At 36.7% G+C, this 20768-nt stretch overlaps 3 protein-coding genes across 4 annotated transcripts in view; 2 read left to right on the forward strand and 1 right to left on the reverse strand.

The window, feature by feature from the left end:
- LOC109677561 (cyclin-Y-like) overlaps nt 1-20768 on the forward strand; it is a 344091-nt gene that overhangs the window by 270324 nt on the left and 52999 nt on the right. The gene's annotated exons all lie outside the window — the stretch shown is intronic.
- LOC109678662 (centrosomal protein of 295 kDa-like) overlaps nt 1-20768 on the forward strand; it is a 381166-nt gene that overhangs the window by 241226 nt on the left and 119172 nt on the right. The gene's annotated exons all lie outside the window — the stretch shown is intronic.
- LOC141417501 (neutral amino acid uniporter 4-like) overlaps nt 1-20768 on the reverse strand; it is a 126366-nt gene that overhangs the window by 22324 nt on the left and 83274 nt on the right. Inside the window, exon 7 of the mRNA XM_074056439.1 lies at nt 2371-2533. Coding sequence (XP_073912540.1) covers nt 2371-2533 — 163 coding nt within the window. The remainder of the gene's footprint in view (nt 1-2370; nt 2534-20768) is intronic.

Below are 20768 nucleotides of genomic sequence, written 5' to 3' on the forward strand. Positions count from 1 at the left end.
ACAGAATTGAGTTTAACACATGAACTCTTGATAGATGATCCTAAGTAGTTAATCAAATCTCATCTTTCTATTAATCTTATTGTCATTAATGTAAGCTCAGCAGTTTATCTTTAGCAGTAATCGGATTTCATTTTTATCCAATAATAAGTTCCATTGGGTTTTAACTTTTACACATTTTCCTTCTTCTACCAACACTGATCTAGATAAGACTGAGTTCTATAAGCACTTCTCTTATGTTGATGTTTGCCTTCTTGCTTCTCTTTACATGCTGGATACATGTCCCATAACCAAACTGAACATGTAGCAGAAGGTAGAAGCAGCTGCAAATTTGGGAGCTAATCACAGAGTGGAAAGGTAGGAAGAGTGTAGGATCCTGAGGTTAATCAGACAACTTCCTCGTGTGGAAAATGGAGAGTATATTGTATTTAATCCTACCTCGTAGGACTTGGGTGATAATTAAATAAGATGGATTTTTGACAAGTAGATACTGAGAAATAATTATTACTCTTATCATGAAGTTCCAAGGTCTAAAAGCTCATGTTCAGCTGGTGTTAGTAGATAATATTTAAGAATCTTTTGAAGAAGAAGTGATCATTTTTTTAGGGAGTTCTGAAGTGTTTTCCCCTTGCCATTTTGAAAACTAGTGGTGCAGGCAGTCAATCTTTATATATATATATATTATTCTAACACACAGGAGAAAAGAATGGTGGTGGATGGGGACTGTGAGCCTGGGTGCAAATAGGAGATGAGCAGACTAAGCCAGATCTGCTTGCAGACTTAAACAGAGGCAATGGCAGGAGTAGGGTGCCTCCTAGATGCTTATCCCTCTAAGTTGAAAGAAACTTGTCATGAGGCCTACAGCCAAGAATGAATGAATTTCACTGGAAAAAAAAAAGTGCAACATGGAATCAAAGATCATTTGGTCCAAGGGTCACCCTTGCTCAGTATATTAAGGTATTTTCTGACTTTTACATTCCTGTTTGTTTCAGGTAGTGCTGTCTAGTACAATAGTAACTATGCACTTGTGGCTGTTTTACATTTAAGTTAACTAAAATTAAATTGAAGTAAAACTTTGCCTTCTCAGTAGTACCAGCCACATTTCAAGTGCCCAGTAGCCTTCTGTGTTATGTGACTAACATTAAATGGTGAGGGTAGAGAATGTTCTTCTCAACACAGAAGACACATGATTGAGAGGCTCTTTTAGACAATGATGTGGTGCAAAATCATTGGCTATGGAAACAACCAATGTGTGTGGGAATTCCAGCCTCATGGTTTACTTCCTGTCCAGAGGCAGCATAAGCTGCTTATTTAACTTCTCTTAGTTTTCTTGTCCTTGACTCCTAAGTGGAATTTGGTAATACTAACTTTGCAAGACATCACGTATAGCTTGCTGTCTAACCCAATAAATGACATTTGTTGGTATATTAATAACAGGGCAGGCTCAAATTGAAAAATAATTAGTCAAAAACCCCAAATAGTGAAAACCGAATTGTGGCATTTCTGGCACACAAGGTCAATACTTAGGCAGATTTTGCCAGCAACATTTCAGCTTTATTACAGTGATGTAGACTTTCCAAAATACCACTATTTAAAAATGAATCTATACTTCTGCATGTCTATATAGACACCTTTGATTTGGAAAGCAAGGGAAAAGAATAAGGCACAAGATGATTTTTTTTTCACTAGAAAAAGCCTTAATGTAAAGGTTAAGTATCTATTTAAATGCATGTAAACTCTGAGCATGAATGCCCCTTTGTATAAAAAACATATTCTTTTGTACAGTTACTAATTTTATTTCCCCTATTTAATATGTAAAGTATATTGGTTTTTTTTCTTTTTTTATTATTCATATGTGCATACAAGGCTTGGTTCATTTCTCCCCCCTGCCACCACCCCCTCCCTTACCACCCACTCCACCCCCCTCCCTCTCCCCCCCCAATACCCAGCAGAAACTATTTTGCCCTTATTTCTAATTTTGTTGTAGAGAGAGTAAAAACAATAACAGGAAGGGACAAGGGTTTTTGCTGGTTGAGATAAGGATAGCTATACAGGGCATTGACTCACATTGATTTCTGTGCGTGGGTGTTACCTTCTAGGTTAATTCTTTTTGATCTAACCTTTTCTCTAGTACCTGTTTCCCTTTTCCTATTGGCCTCAGTTGCTTTTAAGGTATCTGCTTTAGTTTCTCTGAGTTAAGGGCAACAAATGCTAGCTAGTTTTTTAGGTGTCTTACCTATCCTCACCCCTCCCTTGTGTGCTCTCGCTTTTATCATGTGCTCATAGTCCAATCCCATTGTTGTGTTTGCCCTTGATCTAATGTCCACATATGAGGGAGAACATAGGATTTTTGGTCTTTTGGGCCAGGCTAACCTCACTCAGAATGATGTTCTCCAATTCCATCCATTTACCAGCGAATGATAACATTTCGTTCTTCTTCATGGCTGCACAAAATTCCATTGTGTATAGATACCACATTTTCTTAATCCATTTGTCAGTGGTGGGATGTAAAGTATATTGTGACAAAAGGTAGCCCCTAGGCAGAAGGGAAAAAAATATCAGAATTGCTCATTGCAATGACAATGAAATAATGCTTTCTAGAAAACAATGTTTTCTTTTCTACTTCAAACACATGCCTGAACTTAAAAAACTAAATTCTCCCAAAACTAATGAACCAATAAAGAAATGGGCAGGTGAACTAAACAGAACTTTCTCAAAAGAAGAAATTCAAATGGCCAGAAAACACATGAAAAAATGCTCACCATCTCTAGCAATAAAGGAAATGCAAATTAAAACCACACTAAGATTCCACCTCACCCCTGTTAGAATAGCCATCATCAGCAACACCACCAACAACAGGTGTTGGCGAGGATGCGGGGAAAAAGGAACCCTCTTACACTGTTGGTGGGAATGTAGACTAGTACAACCACTCTGGAAAAAAATTTGGAGGCTACTTAAAAAGCTGGACATCGATCTACCATTTGATCCAGCAATACCACTCTTGGGGATATACCCAAAAGACTGTTACTCCAGAGGCACCTGCACATCCATGTTTACTGCGGCACTATTCACAATAGCCAAGTTATGGAAACAGCCAAGATGCCCCAGCACTGACAAATGGATTAAGAAAATGTGGTATCTATACACAATGGAATTTTATGCAGCCATGAAGAAGAACGAAATGTTATCATTCGCTGGTAAATGGATGGAATTGGAGAACATCATTCTGAGTGAGGTTAGCCTGGCCCAAAAGACCAAAAATCATATGTTCTCCCTCATATGTGGACATTAGATCAAGGGCAAACACAACAAGGGGATTGGACTATGAGCACATGATAAAAGCGAGAGCACACAAGGGAGGGGTGAGGATAGGTAAGACACCTAAAAAACTAGCTAGCATTTGTTGCCCTTAATGCAGAGAAACTAAAGCAGATACCTTAAAGCAACTGAGGCCAATAGGAAAAGGGGACCAGGAACTAGAGAAAAGGTTAGATCAAAAAGAATTAACCTAGAAGGTAACAGCCACGCACAGGAAATCAATGTGAGTCAATGCCCTGTATAGCTATCCTTATCTCAACCAGCAAAACCCCTTGTTCCTTCCTATTATTGCTTATACTCTCTCTACAACAAAATTAGAGATAAGGGCAAAATAGTTTCTGCTGGGTATTGAGGGGGGGGAGCGAGAGGGGGTGGAGTGGGTGGTAAGGGAGGGGGTGGGGGCAGGGGGGAGAAATGAACCAAGCCTTGTATGCACATATGAATAAAAAAAAAAAAAAAACACATGCCTGACAGCAATTTAAAAATTCTTTCTTCAAACTGAAATTAGTATTTTCCAGACTAGTTTTAAGAATAGCAGTTTGTTTGCCTGATTCTGTAGCAACTAATACAATAAGTATCATTGCCTCGCAAAGCTAGTTGGGGCTGCCAGAGCACAGAAGGACTAGTGATAAATAATTCAGACTCCAGGGTTATTTCTGTTGTATCATCAGACAATAGCGCTGCATTTGGACTTCAGTCAATGCCAATCATTCTTCTTTGTCCCCTTGTAGCTTCTTCTTGTGAAGGATGTCAAATTCCTTTGCAAAATGTCTTCTTTTCTCCTCAATAAACCTTCGAGATGTTACGCATTGTGCAGCTCTGATTCCTGGTCTGAGATCCCACTGGTCCTGATGGGTATAATTTGGGTTCCATCTGCTCTGAATTGCTTGGTCGGTCAAGCTAAGACTGTATTAGAAGAGCATTACTGACTGGCATATTTTCAACATTATGCTTGAGACACATATTTGTCCTGCTGATAATAGTGACAGTTTATGAATGAGTGGATTTTGATATTGGTTAATTAGAAGGAACTTGATTGTAGCATCTGTCACCCAGCAATGACCAATTTCTTCTGTGTGTTGCTCAGTTTTCCTTAAGAATAAAAGCTCATTAATATTAGGGTGTGTCAACATTCAACACACACACACACACACACACACACACACACACACACCCTCTAAAATTTTTCTGAACACATGAAGTATGTCTATATGGGGCCATCTAATCAAAACTGCCCATAATTAGTTATAATGATATTAAAGGTTACATTTGTTGAGCTCTTACAATTACTTTCTACAGTTCTAAATGTTGTTTTAAGTTTATTCAATATAGAGACAAGCTTTCTAATTATTCTAGATTTCCAAAAAATAGAAAGAATTCTCTTGAGAAATAATTTTGCCAAGATTTGAGGGAGACAGTAAAAAAAATGCCTATTTTATGAAAATTATGAGATGGGGTGATACTCAAAAGTATTCCTTTGGTTTTCTTAATTCTAAGCTGATTTTATGAAGCATCTCATGTATTTAGGAAAAAATAGGTGATTAAACATCTCTGGTATTAAATCCTTAATTCCAGCAAGTTCCTTTCCTTTGGAATTTCACTGTTTCTTGGCAGGTCCTCTCCTTCCCCTGTTATATAGTTGATTTTACAATGTAGTGCTGTCAAAGCCTAGCTGGAACCTTCTAAGAGTAAAGGCAATAGTAACATTTGCCAATAGCAAAACAAAATAAATTCAAGTATCAAAACCGGCCCTGGGTGAGGACAAAGGTTTTTGGTAGAATTATCTGGAATTCCCCATGACAGAACACAAGCCCTTTCTCTGGCTTTGATCTAGGCTCCCTTCATTGATGAAGGTTTCAGTTCCCCTATGACATGCTGTGTGTGGGGTCCTATTAGTGATCCTCGACAACGTGTAGCACCTAGAATGTGGTGTAGCTCTTTTCTGCTCAGACTCCAGAGCCAGCCTACCTGGCTTCAGATCTTCTCTTTGCTGCCCAACCTTGGGTGTAATGCTGGATCTTTCCATGCTTCTATTTTATCATCTGTAAGATAAAGATGATATAATAGTGTATACCATATAAGGCACTTGTGAGGATTAAATGTCTCAATGCACATAAAAGACTTAGAACAGTGCCTGGCAATTGGCTTTTTGGATTATAAACTAAACTTATTTATTTCCTGTACCTACCCTATTTTCCTTGGTTTCTGTCTCTGCTTGGCCTCTTCATTTTGCCAGGGACAATAATGGCAATTATAGCTTGGACTTTTTTTTTGTTTTACATAAACACAACAGCCAAAACTTTTGGGAAATGGAATACAAATACAGCTATTATTTTCTATCTCCAAAAGTATTTTCTCTAAAATTTTGACAGCCCTGTTGACCCTCTCTTTCTCAATTTATCTTTTTTATGTTCACCAATTATTTAAAGGACATGTTGCAGGTATAATCACTGCAGTGTTGTGTGTGTGTGTGTGTGTGTGTGAGAGAGAGAGAGAGAGAGAGAGAGAAAGAGAGAGAGAAGCTATAGAAGTAAACAAAGAAATAAGGTGAGAATAATCAGAGAGGAAAAAATAGGTGGGAGAGATGGTTGTTCTCACAACATAAAAATATTGTGTAATGAGGTTGGCCCATTTTTAATCTTTGAATAACTGAGGTTTTGTTGGCAATTGTTCCACCTGAATTCTGAACAACAGTGTTAATGACAGAATCACAATGGCAAATGTGATAATAAGGGCTGTATATTAAATATGATAAAATATTAATAGCACAATTTCTAGGCAGGAATTCCATGGTAGGAATATACCCACTAATACTAAATTCACCCTGTCTTCTAAGATTGAGGTGCACATTCATCCTCTACTTCACCCTGGGAACCTAGTCTATGACATACCACTTTTGACATTGTATTATGACTAGCTGTTCATGCTCCTTGTTCTGTCTACTAGATAATGAGAGAAGTTTCCAAAGAACCATCTATGACTCATTCCCTTACCAGCCATGATATGTGGTCAGTAAGTGTTTGTAGAATGAATAGGATGTGTTTCCATGTTGATCCTTAACCTTACGCCCTGTGCACATTACATAGAGGGCAGAGATTTCAAGTTAAGGGGGTCAATTGCCATTAGCAATTTTAGACAACATCAGATTTTTGAAAACCATCGACACCGGTAATTATTAGAGATAACTAGCCTTTAAAAAGTACCAAAAACATGTCTTGTCTGGGCAAGAGCTTCATGTGAATTCTGTTTCTTCCACATAGTCTTTAGGGTTAATAGCCAATATAACTTGTTGGCCCTAAATGTATATCTAATGCTGTTAAGCATAATAGGTTGGCCTGCATAAATAAAGGCATTGTGCTAGTCTTCTGCTCTCCACACCAGATTGAGAATTGCTCAGATATTTCAATATAGAAATCTTTGTCCTTTACATGTCCTCTTAGAGAAGACTTGGCTTTTTGTGAACTCTTTGATTGTTTCTCTCTCCTTCCCTCAACAGGGGGTTCATGCTAAAAGGTTTTCTCCACAATGACTCTCCCATCTTTAGCCCTTTTTTACCCTGGCTCATGTCTAATCTACTCACATTATACAGATGCTCTGACAATTGGAAACAGAGAAAGGCATCCTGTGACTGGTGGATAGACTAAGGAGAATGAGATGGCGATTTCACATAGGGCTGTCCCTCTGTCTTTAAAAAGATCTTTGTTTATTAGTGTGGAATAGATGTTAAAAGGCTTCTTTTAATAGATGCAGATCCTCAGGGTAAACTCCTGCTCAGGACAGCTTGGCTGGAGCTGCTGAGTAGCTTCTGGTGGCAGGCTGAGGGTGTAATTATTATTTCTCATCACAGCTGCAATGTAGAGAAAGAAAGAGCCTGATGCAGGTCTGTTCTTATCCAGCCTAAAACTGATGCCAAGATAGAAGTTCTTAGTGTCCTATTTTCCATCAAAAGGTATCAACACTGTATTTATAACTAGGATAGAAGAGAGGAAAATAAAGTAGAATTGGCATGTTTATCCTCAAGACTAAACAGCAATTAAAAAGGAACATGGTAGGCAGCATTGTGATTAAGTTGTGCTGTAAAAGTTTAGGAGTATTGAAACAGTAATGGTAACTGTTAGCGAGGATTTGACAAAACAGAGGGTAAGGTTACTTGGAATGTTCTTTCCAATGTGTTCCATTTTGAATGAGAAACAAACTTCTCCAAAAGACTTCACCAAAAATTCCATGGATTAACAGTATAGGATAAGTCCTAACCAAGACTTCTATGAGGTAAAGAGAAAATACAGTAGTCAGCAAGGCACAGCCATCTGAAGAAGCAGAATACAGGGACTGATGCAAGTAGAAATTCTATAGCCAGAGCACCCGGGTCTGAATTCTGGATCTGCTACTGCTTATTAATTGGCAATAATGCCAATTAATAAATGGATGCGACAGCACTAGAATTTATCTAAGGTGGTTGCTACAAAGATTACGTCAGTTTATTTTTCAAGCATATTAACACATTGGTGCCGGTACCTAGTGAGTACTGCATGGAATCTGATGAATAAATAATAAGGTCATTCAACATTTTTTTGGTATTTTACTACTTATTCTGTGGGAATAAGTCTCTCTAAATCAAAGGGAAATGTTTAGTTTTCTGTGCATTTACTATACTACATTTGATGCTATGCAAACATAGCAAGACACAGAATATGAGCTCTGTTTTCAAAGAAATCGTAGTGCCATTTGGGGAGCAGGATATACAGATATAAAAGGTTGAACACTAAATGATAAGATCATTCAAAACAACACAGTAAAGTGTGTACTACATTAGATTTGTGTCAGAAGGGCATTTAGACCATCATTGTGAGAGGAAATCAGAAGAGGAAAAATCCCTTTTTTTCTAGACAATCACGATGAGGCCAGCTTCAGGTATTCCTTAAGGAATATCAACTGTAAGGGTGATAGCTCCACTTGAAGCAACCAGGTTTCTATCTGAGAGTAACTTATAAGATGGGGAAAATGGAAGGCATGCTTAGGATGTGACATACACTTTTGGCTCTAAGTCCCTTTTTATTAGAAAATATATTTTCTTGGTCATTCACTCACACATAGCCAGAAGATAGACATTTCTTATTTAGTAGTAGCACATTTTATTCCAATTTTTGCCCACAAGTTTGTGAGCATGGAAAAAGATTTAATGTTAATCTTCACAGGTTTTTTTTTGTACTCTATCTAAAGGAATACATGTGGTTCACATGATATGGGGCCTTGCTTTCCACATCACCAGTGGGGTTCTTTCCTGGTATTCGACATGTTTAGAATTTACACTAGCTAATAGCTAGCTAGAGCTATTAGCAAATAGAAAACAAAATAATCAATAATGCAAAACAGAATTAGAAATTCTACTTGCCCACAAACATATGAGTTGTTCATATAATTAAATGAATGCTCATGATAGAGTCAGATGATGAAGGAGAGATGTTGAAGACATATTGCTGTTTTTGTTCTTGTGCAACTGCTTCCTCCTCCTTTCAACCTTCTATCCCTCTTTTCTCCCACTCTGCTCCTTTTCCCCCTTCTCTCCATTCATTTTTATAATTCAGTATTTTTTATATTCTGAAAATTTATCATAGATATTAAGACAAACTTTCTGGTGTGTGGTTATGTCATTTTCCTAGCCTTGACACACATACTTATTTTATAACTATGTGTGTTTATTTTATAACTATGTTTATAACTAAGATAAAGAAAGTATGGGTCAGTAATTGCTTTTTTCTATAATTATGACATAAAGCAGCCAGGGTTTTTCTGATTAGTATGGTAGAGATACCAGTGTGTGTTATTGTATATCCATGAGATCCATTGTCATAAATATCTTCATGACACTGTAACAATTCTCTCCAGAGTAATAAATCTAACCTGAACACCAATCTTGTTGGAATGACTTAACACAGTCAAAAAGTCATGCTTTGTGCATGATAGCCTTAGCAGAATAAAAAATGCTCTTTGTAAAGTCCGTATGTCCTGTTACAATCATCTTACTTTTTGCTCACTTTAATCCTAAAGTGAATCCTAATCCTACCTTATCTTTAAAAGAGGTTTTTAACTTTTTGTTTCTTGCATTGGGAGCAATTAAAGTCAGGGCAACAAAAGCTTAATGTATAAAGAAGCAAAATACTGTCAACAGGGCCAAAAGAAAATGAAGAAACAGTGATCTAGAATCAACAGTGATGAATCATTTAAGGCAAACCATCTACTCCAAGTACTGGATGCTTGGGTATGAATATTATTAGGGATGGATTCAATAGAGAAATATTTCCTGTAGCAATTCTTACATGGTTACTTTATGAAAAAGTGTTCCAAATAAGATGGAAATCATGAAATTCTGTATTGATATCTCAGAGATTTATAACACACATTAGCCAAAGAATTCCTTAGCAATGTCTTGTAGTTTAAAAATTGAGATATAATTCACATGTAATGAAATCACCATTTCAAATGCACAATTGAATGCTTTTTAGTATTTATTCACAAGGTTGTGCAATTGTCACTACTATCTATTCCAGAATACTTTTATCATCCCCTAATGAGACTCTGTACTCTCCTCCAGCCCCTGGCAACCACTAATCTACTTTGCATCTCCACTGATTTGTCTATCCTGGAGACTTCATGCAAACAGTTATACAATATATGACCATTTGTGTCTAACTTCTTAGTATAATGTTTTTGATGCTCATCCACATTGTAGCATATATGTTTTTCATTCTTCTTATGGCTGAATAATATTCCATTGCATGATTATACCATATTTTGTTTATTCATCATTTCATGGGAATTTAGATTGCTTTCAATTTTGGCTATTATGAATAATGCTCCTATGAACATCCATATACAAGATTTTTAGTGAATATATATTTTCATTTCTCTTGGGTGGAATTTTTGGATGATATAATTTAACTTTAAGGAGCTAAAACTGTTTTCTCTGGTAGTTGTGCCATTTCACATCCCACATTAGTATCTGAGGGTCACAATTTTGTCACATCTTCACCAACTCATTCTTTTCTTTTTTTTAATTTTTATTTCATTCATATATGCACACAATGTTCGGGTCACTTCTCCCACCTTCCCCCCCGCACCCTCCCTTACCTCTCCACCCCCTCCCTCTCCCCCCTACCCCCTCACTACCAGGCAGAAACTATTCTGCCCTTATCTCTAATTTTGTTGAAGAGAGAGTAGAAGCAATAATAGGAAGGAACAAGGGTTTTTGCTAGTTGAGATAAGGATAGCTATACAAGGAGTTGACTCACATTAATTTCCTGTCCATGTATGTTACCTTCTAGGTTAATTCTTCTTGATCTAACCTTTTCTCTAGTTCCTGGTCCCCTTCTCCTATTGGCCTCAGTTCCTTTAAAGTATCTGCTTTAGTTTCTCTGCATTGAGGGCAACAAATGCTATCTAGTTTTTTGGGTGTCTTACCTATCCTCATACCTTCCTTGTGTGCTCTTGCTTTATCATGTGATCAAAGTCCAATCCCCTTGTTGTGTTTGCCCTTGATCTAATGTCCGCATATGAGGGAGAACATACGATTTTTGGTCTTTTGGGCCAGGCTAACCTCACTCAGAATGAGTTTCTCCAATTCCATCCATTTACCTGCGAACGATAACATTTCATTCTTTTTCATGGCTGCATAAAATTCCATTGTGTATAAATACCACATTTTCTTTATCCATTCGTCAGTAGTGGGGCACTTTGGCTGTTTCCATAACTTGGCTATTGTGAATAGTGCTGCAATAAACATGGGTGTGCAGGTGCCTCTGGAGTAACCTGTGTCACATTCTTTTGGGTATATCCGCAAGAGTGGTATTGCTGGATCATATGGTATATCAATGTTTAGCTTTTTAAGTAGCCTCCAAATTTTTTTCCAGAGTGGTTGTACTAGTGTACATTCCCACCAACAGTGTAAGAGGGTTCCTTTTTCCCTGCCTCCTCGCCAACACCTGTTGTTAGTGGTGTTGCTAATGATGGCTATTCTAACAGGGGTGAAGTGGAATCTTAGTGCGGTTTTAATTTGCATTTCCTTTATTGCTAGAGATGGCGAGCATTCTTTCATGTGTTTTTTGGCCATTTGAATTTCTTTTTTTGTCAATTCATTCTTTTCAAGTCATCCTGCCAGATGTGAATTGGTTGCTCATTCTAGTTTTGATTTGTATTTCCTAGAAGGCTTACAATATTGAGCATCTTTTCATTTGCTATTGATCTTTACTTTCTTTTTAATTTAGCCCTGTTGTTCAAATTCAAGGCCTCATGCTTATTAAGCAGGTGCTCTGCTACTTGAGCCATGCCTCGAGCCCTTATTTACTTTAGTTATTTTTTCAGGTGGCCTATCATATTTTTGCCCACCTTCCTAGGGTCTGGGATTATACCCATGAGTGACCTCACCCAGTGTATCAACCATTTCAGTATCTTCTGTGGAGAAATGCTTATTCAATTCCTTTGTTCGATTATTAAGTGTGTTATTTGCCATTTTAGTTTGGCTTGTAAGATTTTTCGTATTACTGATACTAGACCTTTATCAGATATGTGGCTTGCAGATATTTTCTTCTACTTTGTGTGTTGTCTTTTCGCTTTTTATTCAATTGGTCCTACAATTTATTTTTAAAAGGTGTTCATTTGTACTTAATTGCAAATTTTCTAAAATCTTTTTAAATATCTTGTTAAATGCTGAAATAAGCCAGTCAGGCTTTCCCTTTCCTTTTATTATAGAGATAAGAGTCCTTGCAAAGGCATTAATCCACAGAAACATAAGACAGAAATCCTCATATCTTAGTATGCTTAACAGATTTGAACAGTTGTAGTGATCTGTATTTAAATAATAGCCTACACCAAGGGATATGTTAAATAAAAGTTTTATTAGCCCATGAAGTGATATTAATGGTGGAAGAACAGACTGCTCTCCTTACTGTATACATCTCTAGAAGAGAACTTCTCTAGAAGAGAAGTTTATCTGTGCTCTATAGCATAATATGGTGTCTTTCTTAACCTAGAGGTCTCAGTGTGAATCATGTGAAAAATGTCAGAGGCACCAAAAGAGAGAGAGCCTTCCAAAATACAGAACTAGACCTGAGAACGTCTTCCTCTGTTACCATCCATGTAGCAGCTGCCTGAGAAATGACCCTGTGTGAGACTCCAGATTAGATGACTCTTGGTGCTTACTTCAAATGAGAGGGAGCTGCAAATATGAAGGGAGCTTTAGATGATTTACATGTGATATCTGTCAACCTTTCAATACCTTTGCCAGGTAGCTGTTATCGCTTCCATTTTACAGTGGGAAAGTAGTAATGAAGAGGTCAGTATTTGTCAAAGCCATACAGATAGAGGGGATGGCTGAACTCACATACCATTTGAAAAATAAAGAGAACATAAATAATTCTGTCTCACTGCCCAGACTACAGTTTAGGAGAGCAGTCAATTTGAAGAATAAACTCTTGTCCACTATTAGATATGTATGGGAATCTTAAAGCAAAGATAATTGTTTTATTCTTATTGGTACCCTTAAACATGAGGATTAGTGTTTCCCAGGAGCTCATTCTCTAGGTCCCCAGGTTATGCTTTACTTGCAGTATTTACAAAATACTGGATAAATTTTACGTATCAGTCATCTTCTCATTCCCTGAGAGTTTAGGGACCCTATTATCTTGTTCACTATTGAGTTAGCAGAGCTTAATCCTATGTCTGACTTTCTAAACACCTTAGTGAAAGAAATTAGCAAACCATTTCATGGATAAAAGAATACACAAAATAAAAGTTAATAGTTACATAACTCTTAAAATGGACAGATATTGATTTAAACCCTTTCTATTTACTCTCTTATAAACCGTATGTCACAGAATAAGTAATCTTAGACAAAGATGACAGAGAACGAAATAACCATCTTTGTCCCTGCATACACAGAAATATATAGATAACTATCCACAAATCAAAACAGTCCTGAAAGGAGTCAAGAACATATTAAATAAACTGCAAGAACACAGTGAAGCAACTACAGAGAAAATGTACACAGAGAGGATTACTTATAGATCAGCACACTGAGACCCCAGGAAATAGCTGGGAACAAAGAAAGATGGCAGGCACTATTGGAATCAGCCACTCGGTAGGAATCATGATGGGGGACAATCATTCCCACTTGGGAATCCCAGAGAGGAAAACAAAATTTCACACCTCCCCCAGTTCAAGAAATAGCTGCTGTTGATTTACCTTAGAATCAGAACCATCATCTCGCCCAAACCCCAATGTGCCCTCATCCCCGAGTCATGGCTGCCCCATGAGTGATTGCATTCCAGACCCAAGCTCTGTTTGCATCTGTCTGCCCATGTTTCAGTGTTAGAGTCATTGGGATAGTAAGTTAGTTTGTATTCTGGGCCTTGAAGCCAAGGTCTCTCTAAGTGTGCTTGTGCTCCGGGAATCAGCTCAACAGGCATAGAGAACTAGAGTCTGCCTGAACCTGGAGTGTTTATAACTCTGTGCATATCTATGCTACATAATCTACATATTTTCAGCTCCCTGGATGCTTGACAAGCACCATGCCTGGCATGATTATCAATGCAACAACAACTGGCACGTCTGTGTTCCAGGCACTGGTACCATTACCACCCTGAATCCTAGAATTATAGTTCCTAGATGCCCTGTGATGTTTCCATATGGGCTCCCATTACTGTAAGTGAATCCACAAACAGATCCAAAGCCACGAGAGATTCCTTCAGCTATAACATTTTTGCTGGGAGACAAAGATTAGGAGGACCTTAGCAGATATCATTACTAAAGATCTCAAGAATTCCAACTACAACTGCAGGCATCCATAGGGACACTTGAACTCTTCATCAACGCTGATTCAGCTGACAGAAGAGTAAGGAGACTACATACAGAGCTGCATCCTGACTGGTTCAGAAGCACTGTAGTCCACTAATTTCACACCCTCACATCAACCCCTAAGTGTACAGACATCAACTTAGAAGAAACATCAAAAACCAAGGCAACGTATCACCAAAAGGACTCCAGAGAAAAGGACATAAATGAACTACTTGACAAAGAATTAAAAATAAAAGTTTTGAGGAAGTACAGCAAACTTCAAGGAAATATAGTGAAATAATTCAACAAAAGTAGAAACACTGTGAACAAATTAGAAAATTAACAGATTGAAATTATTAAAAAAAAAACCCACAGAAGTTTTGAAGCTGTAACTATAAGAAATGAAATGAAAAATTCACTAGAAAGCATCAACAGCAGAAATCACCAAACAGAGGAAGGAATGTGTGAACTCAGAGATAGGTTATTTGAAAGTATACAGACTGAAACGAAAAAAGAATGAAAATGAATGAAGAAAGCTTATGGGATATGTGGCAAACCGTTAACAAAGCAAATATTTGAATTAGAGAATTAAAAAATGAAGAAAGGGACAGAAAGTTAATTTAAATAAGTAATTGGAAGCCAGGCATCGATGGCTCACACCTGCAATCCTACCTACTCAGGAGGCAGAGATCAGAAGGATTACGGTTCAAAGCCAGCCTGGGCAAATAGTTCGCAAGACCCTATCTTGAAAAAACCCTTCACAAAAATAGGGCTGGTTAGAGTGGCTCAATGTGAAGGCCCCAGTACCAAAACACACACACACAAAAAGTAATTGGAAGAACTTTTCCAAATCTGGGGAAGTCTACAAGTTGCTAAAGGTCTCCAATAAGATTCAATCCAAATAAGTCAATACCAAGTCATTACACTCAAGCTATTAGAAAACAAAAGACATGGCTCTTCTATAAATGGTGCTGGAAGAAGCAGGATATTCACCTTTAGAATAAAACTGGATCCTCATTTTTGCACCACATACAAAAGTCAACTGAAAATGGATTAAAGACTTAAACCCAGAACTTCAACTATAAAACTATGTGAAGAAAATGTATGTAAAATTCTCTACGACACTGGTTTTGGGCAATGATTTTTTTGGATATGATTCCAAAGTAACAGGCAACAGAAGTGATGAATCAAACTAAAAGGATTCTGCATAGCAAAGAAAATAATTAATAGAATAAAGAGAAAATTTATGGAATGAGCGAATACATTTGTAAACTAGTCTCTGAAAAGAAGTTAAAATCTAAAATATAAGGAACTCAAACAACTAAGAAAACAATTCTTTACTAAAAATTTGGCAAAAAACATGAATAAGAAATTATCAAAGAAGTCATGCAAATGACCAATAAGTACATGGAAAAATGCTCAACATCACTCACCACAGGAAGTAAAGGTTAAAGTCAATGAGATTCATTGCACATCTGCTAAGATGACTTATCAAAAAGTTAAGAGATAACTGTGGCCAAGTATGTGGAGGAAAGAAAATTCTTGTCCACTATTTTGAAGAATGTAAATTAGTATAGCCATTATGAAAAAAAGGTTCCCTTAAAAGTTTCCCAATTTTTATAAATAGAACCACCATAAGATCCAGTAATGCCAGTACTGTATATATCCAAAGGAAGCGCAATGAGTATATAGAAGAGATTTCTACAGTCCCATGCTCACTGCAGTACTATTTCAAATTGCTGAGACATGGAATCAACTTAAGTGCCCAACAATATATGGATTGATAAAGAAAATGTAGATATACAAAATGGGAATACTATTCCATCTTTAAAAAGTAGGAAATGCTGTCATTTGCAACAACATTCATGAACTTGTAAAATATTATACTATGCTCAAAAATCCAGGCCCATAAAGACAAATACTGAATAAGCTCACATGAAATCTAGCACTCAAACTCGCAGAAGGAATGAGTAGAATGGTGGTTACCAGAGCCAGAAGGAAGACAGAGGAATTGGGGAGACATTGGACAAAGAGAATGAAATTTCAACTAGACAGCAGGAATATATTAAAAAGATCTATTGTACAAAATGATAAGTGTAACTGAAGTGTTGCATACTTAAAAATTGCGAAGAGTAGACTTGAAATGTTCTCATTGAAAAAAAAATGGTAAGGATGGGAGATAAAGCATATGCTAATTAGCTTTATTTAGCCACTTCACGAAGTATACATGTATCAAAATATTATGTTGTCCATTATAAATATATTTAATTATGCAATTAAAAAATAGGTACACTGAAAAACCTTCAACTTTACAGACAAGGAAACCAGTGTACAGCAGTCAGGATCTATAGCCAACGATCTTCAGCAATATGGTAGTAAGATTTTCCCACACCAAAACAAACACATGAAAATACACCCCCCACCCCCACACACACCTATTTCACCACCTTACAATTAAACCACAGCTTAATAATGTTACAGGAATTTTCTAGTTAAAAGATAATATCAAATTTGTACTTAAAAAACCCTAGTGGTATCAAATTCTTCTAAATTACAATAGCCTACATTTTTGCTTAAGGATGTCAAGTTTAACTGGCAAACACATAACCTATTTGCTTTATGATTATTTTAGTAATTATGTCTATTTTCTACATATACATAGTACTGTGAAGTTTAAATATAAGAATCCAGGCCTTAGTCACATGTCAATATTTTATCTCAATAAACTAGAGTAAATTAATTTATTTTAAAATTTTTTTCCCTTAATTTTCATCATAGAAAGCTTCAAAATCTGGCCAGTTAGCTCAAAATAGTGCTTTATCAAGGTTCTCTGCAATTTTATCACAAGACTATACTCTTGCATATATGTTCATTTAGATCATGCTCAAATTTAAAAGAAATTATATAAAGTGTTTTTTGCATTAATAGAGCCATTTTTACTGATCTGCAGGTCAATATACTTTAAAATTCTCCTCTATGACCCTGAAGACAAAGGTATCCTTTGGCTGAATGTCTGTTAAGACATTGAGGAGGTTAGTGAAGTTGTGGTATGTAGCACAGGGAAAGAAAGTAGCATGTGCAAAAAATCCTTGAGGTATCAAAGTGATTAGCATTTTCAAGAAACTGGACAGAGAATATTAAGACAGATTCAAGAGGCAAAATGGCGCAAAAATGGAGCAGCTTAGGCAATGAAATAAAGCAAGGTAGGTTCAGATGGAAATTTGCTTCTTATAGACATCTATTCAATTCCAATGTGCTTTGGTTCTATACTACAGGCCAGCTATTTAATAATTCTATGCAACAAGCTACTCCCAAAGTCACTGGCTTCAAACACAATTATTTATTCTCTCTCACACATCTTGTAATCGTCTTGGAATTGGCTGGTCTGGTTGAACTTGACTCTATGCTGCAGATTGGGGCCAGATCTGTCCCAGGGGTCTTTCATTTTTCTTGCATCGGTGGACTTCATGAAGAAATCTTTCTCGTGTCAACAGTACAAGTGCAAATGAAAAAGCTCAACTATGCAAGCACATTTGGAGGCTCCCCATGAAGTCTGCTAATGTCCTGTTGGCCAAAATAAGTCACATGGTGAACTCTACGACAACAATCAAGGAAGTACTCTCTGTCCATCGTAGGGAGAGTATGAAAAGATAACAGGGAAAGATACAAGGTTTTATATGGGTTAATAACTAAAAGCACAGATGGAGAGAAGGATGAGAAATTTGGACTAAAACATCAATCTACTATACCCATCACTGTAAGGATTTAGTGATTTATTACTTTATGCTGTCCTGTCAACCATGCTGTCTTCCTATTAAGCAGTTAACATGGCCATTTTGACCCTGGCATTTCATCTTGTTCTTGTTCTTTTAGGCCACATGAGTTGTTGTACCCTCACACCCCCAGAAAAGAGTAAGAACAGTAATCCCTATTCTTTTACTTAGGGAAAACATCTGGAAGGTTGTTTTTGTTTTTCTTCAGTTTTCATCTGGATGTTTGGCATTATGCCAAGTGTTTAATGCTGAGAAGTTTTAAAAAAGGAGTCTAGTTAGTGTATTACTTCCTCTCCACTTTATAATAATACACTAGAGTCTCACTCAAATGCCACTCCTGGGAGGCATGCTGGGAACCACATTTTGAGAAAGAGCTGGGATAACATTCATATGCTGCTCATCCACAAGAGCAAATTCCCTTATAATCCTAGACCAGTTGGCCCACTTAAAAATCATCCTGAGCATTTGTTTTGTCACATTGTAGCAAATTTTTAATATGTGGGAGAATCTTGGTTGCCTTGGATTTCCCTACTATAGCTTCTACTATTTGCTAATTACCCCAGGAACCATAGAGTAAAATTGTTTGTCACCTTGGTTGAGATACACTTTTGAGTGTCATATATCTTCATTTTGGCACCACATTTTGTTCTGCTATTGTTGTTTTCTTTTCTTTTCTTAAGGAAACTTCACTTTCATAACAGTCTGAAGACTGGGAAAATTTCTAAGAATTTGGGACATGATCTTTATTTGTGAATGCTAATAGTCTTTCTTGGTTTTTCTCTCTGAAAAGGAAAATGACTATGAATAAATTCTTATGAAGTTCAACACTTAAAATACAGCAGAACCACACTGGTGTGGCATATGCTTAACGAATACCTATAAATAAATATATAAACAAACAAACAAATAAATATATATATATATTTGTTGTTGTTGTTGTTCCTAAACTGGTTTTTCTGCACTAACAAAGCACCTATAGAATTAACATATTAAAGCATTGGATATAGCTTGTGACACAAATAGACCTAACAGTGCTAACTGCAGCAGAAGGAACAATGTATGCAGAACTAAGACCTGATAAAGAAAAGGCAGGCATTGTGAAATAAAGGCAGATCTGGTCAAACAAGGGAAAAGAAAAGTCAACAAACCATGGAATAGTCTTCATATAACCACTAAGGCAAGCAACTAGCAAAATGAGCAAGAGGATTTAGGATGCCCTGTTATAAGTCATCACCCTAGAGTTCAGATTTAGTCAGTATTACAGGTATACATCAGCAAGTTACTGTCCATCCACTAGACTATGTGCCAGTGGAAGGAAAGCATCACATCGCTATCTGTATTTATTTATATTTTTCATCTCTGATTTCTAAAACACCCTTGACTCAGAGTAGGCACTCAAGTGCTTGATGAACAAGTGAGCAAATGTGCATAAATGAATATACGGAAGCCTGTCTGAGTCACAAGGCCTGACATTAAGTATGGTAAAGCAGAGGTCTCTATCTGTTGGGCAGGTGGAGAAGACTATGGAGATCCAGGCAACCTGCCTCTCAGTAGAGGGTGATAGTAGACATATGATTAAGAGAAGTCTTCAAAACCTGGGATAAAGACTACAATCAATTTGCAGGTCTGAGGAACAAGGTAAGAATGAACATGACAAGAGAAATGAGGTGACAAGTTCAGAGAAAGACAAGAAAGACTTCCTAATGTGTGTCCTAAGTACTGAATTAAAGCTCCTTAAACATCCCTACTGAAATTGTCCCTCAGGCAGCAGCCAGGGTCAAGGGACTTGCCCTGATGGAAAAGGACAACATGGTGAGGAGACCCATAAAATCACTGAATGGTGTGTTCATTCTGATGTGTCATTAAATGCTGGAAAATGTGTGACCTCTCTAAAATTCATTTGAATAATGCTTAAAACCCAAATAAATATGGAGTTCCATACTGCGTGAGTTTGATATTGTGCACACTGAAATGAAAACAGTTCATCAAAGTAAAGGAAATAGTTCTAATCCTTACTTACAAATCTCCAAGAACACTGCAGGGAATCTACTTGTTTTTCATCTTTAAAATCCATTTTCCCACCAAAACAGACACTTTCCTCCACACAAAAATGAGTAACTATCAAATTTTAAAAGTTGAGAAAAGGACAACAAAACAAATATAAGGAAAGCAGGAAGAAAATATAAATATGATAGTAGAAATAAATTATAAAAAAGGGGAACAAGACAAAACTATTAACAGCACATGAGTTCATGCATTGAGAATAAAAAAGTGAGAGGGACAACATTAATGACATAAAAGAAAAGAGAGCGACTCCCTACTAAAAAATAGTAATGGTTTGTGTGGAGAGGGGTAGAAAGCACATATGCACAAAACTATATATTAGAGTAAATAGTCATAGATACAAAAAAAGTTTACTTCATGGAGTTTGTAGAAATAAATTTGAAACCAGTAGTGAAAGGAATAAATTGCCAAAACATATGCTACAAAATTAAAAATTAAAATGACCATCAACAATAAAAACACTCAATTCAGACGTTTTCACTAGCAGATTGGTAATATTTAAAAGAAATAAGAAACTTTGATTCTATTTGAAAATGTTTTTGAGCAGAGGGAAAAAGGAAAGGTTATGTATTTGTTTTATGAAATCAGTATCACCAAAACCTGACAAAATAACATGATACATGATAAATAAGAATTTCACTCATATTATCAATGCAAAAATCTAGTAAAGCATTGTCACATAAACGCCCACACACATGAAATTCATATCAGAAATCCACAAGTGAATTAATATATGGTGATCCATTAACACAATGTTCATATTAATATTCCAAGGAAAGCAGTCATTTG

Source organism: Castor canadensis, chromosome 15 (genome assembly GCF_047511655.1).
Source record: "Castor canadensis chromosome 15, mCasCan1.hap1v2, whole genome shotgun sequence".
NCBI lineage: Eukaryota > Metazoa > Chordata > Mammalia > Rodentia > Castoridae > Castor > Castor canadensis.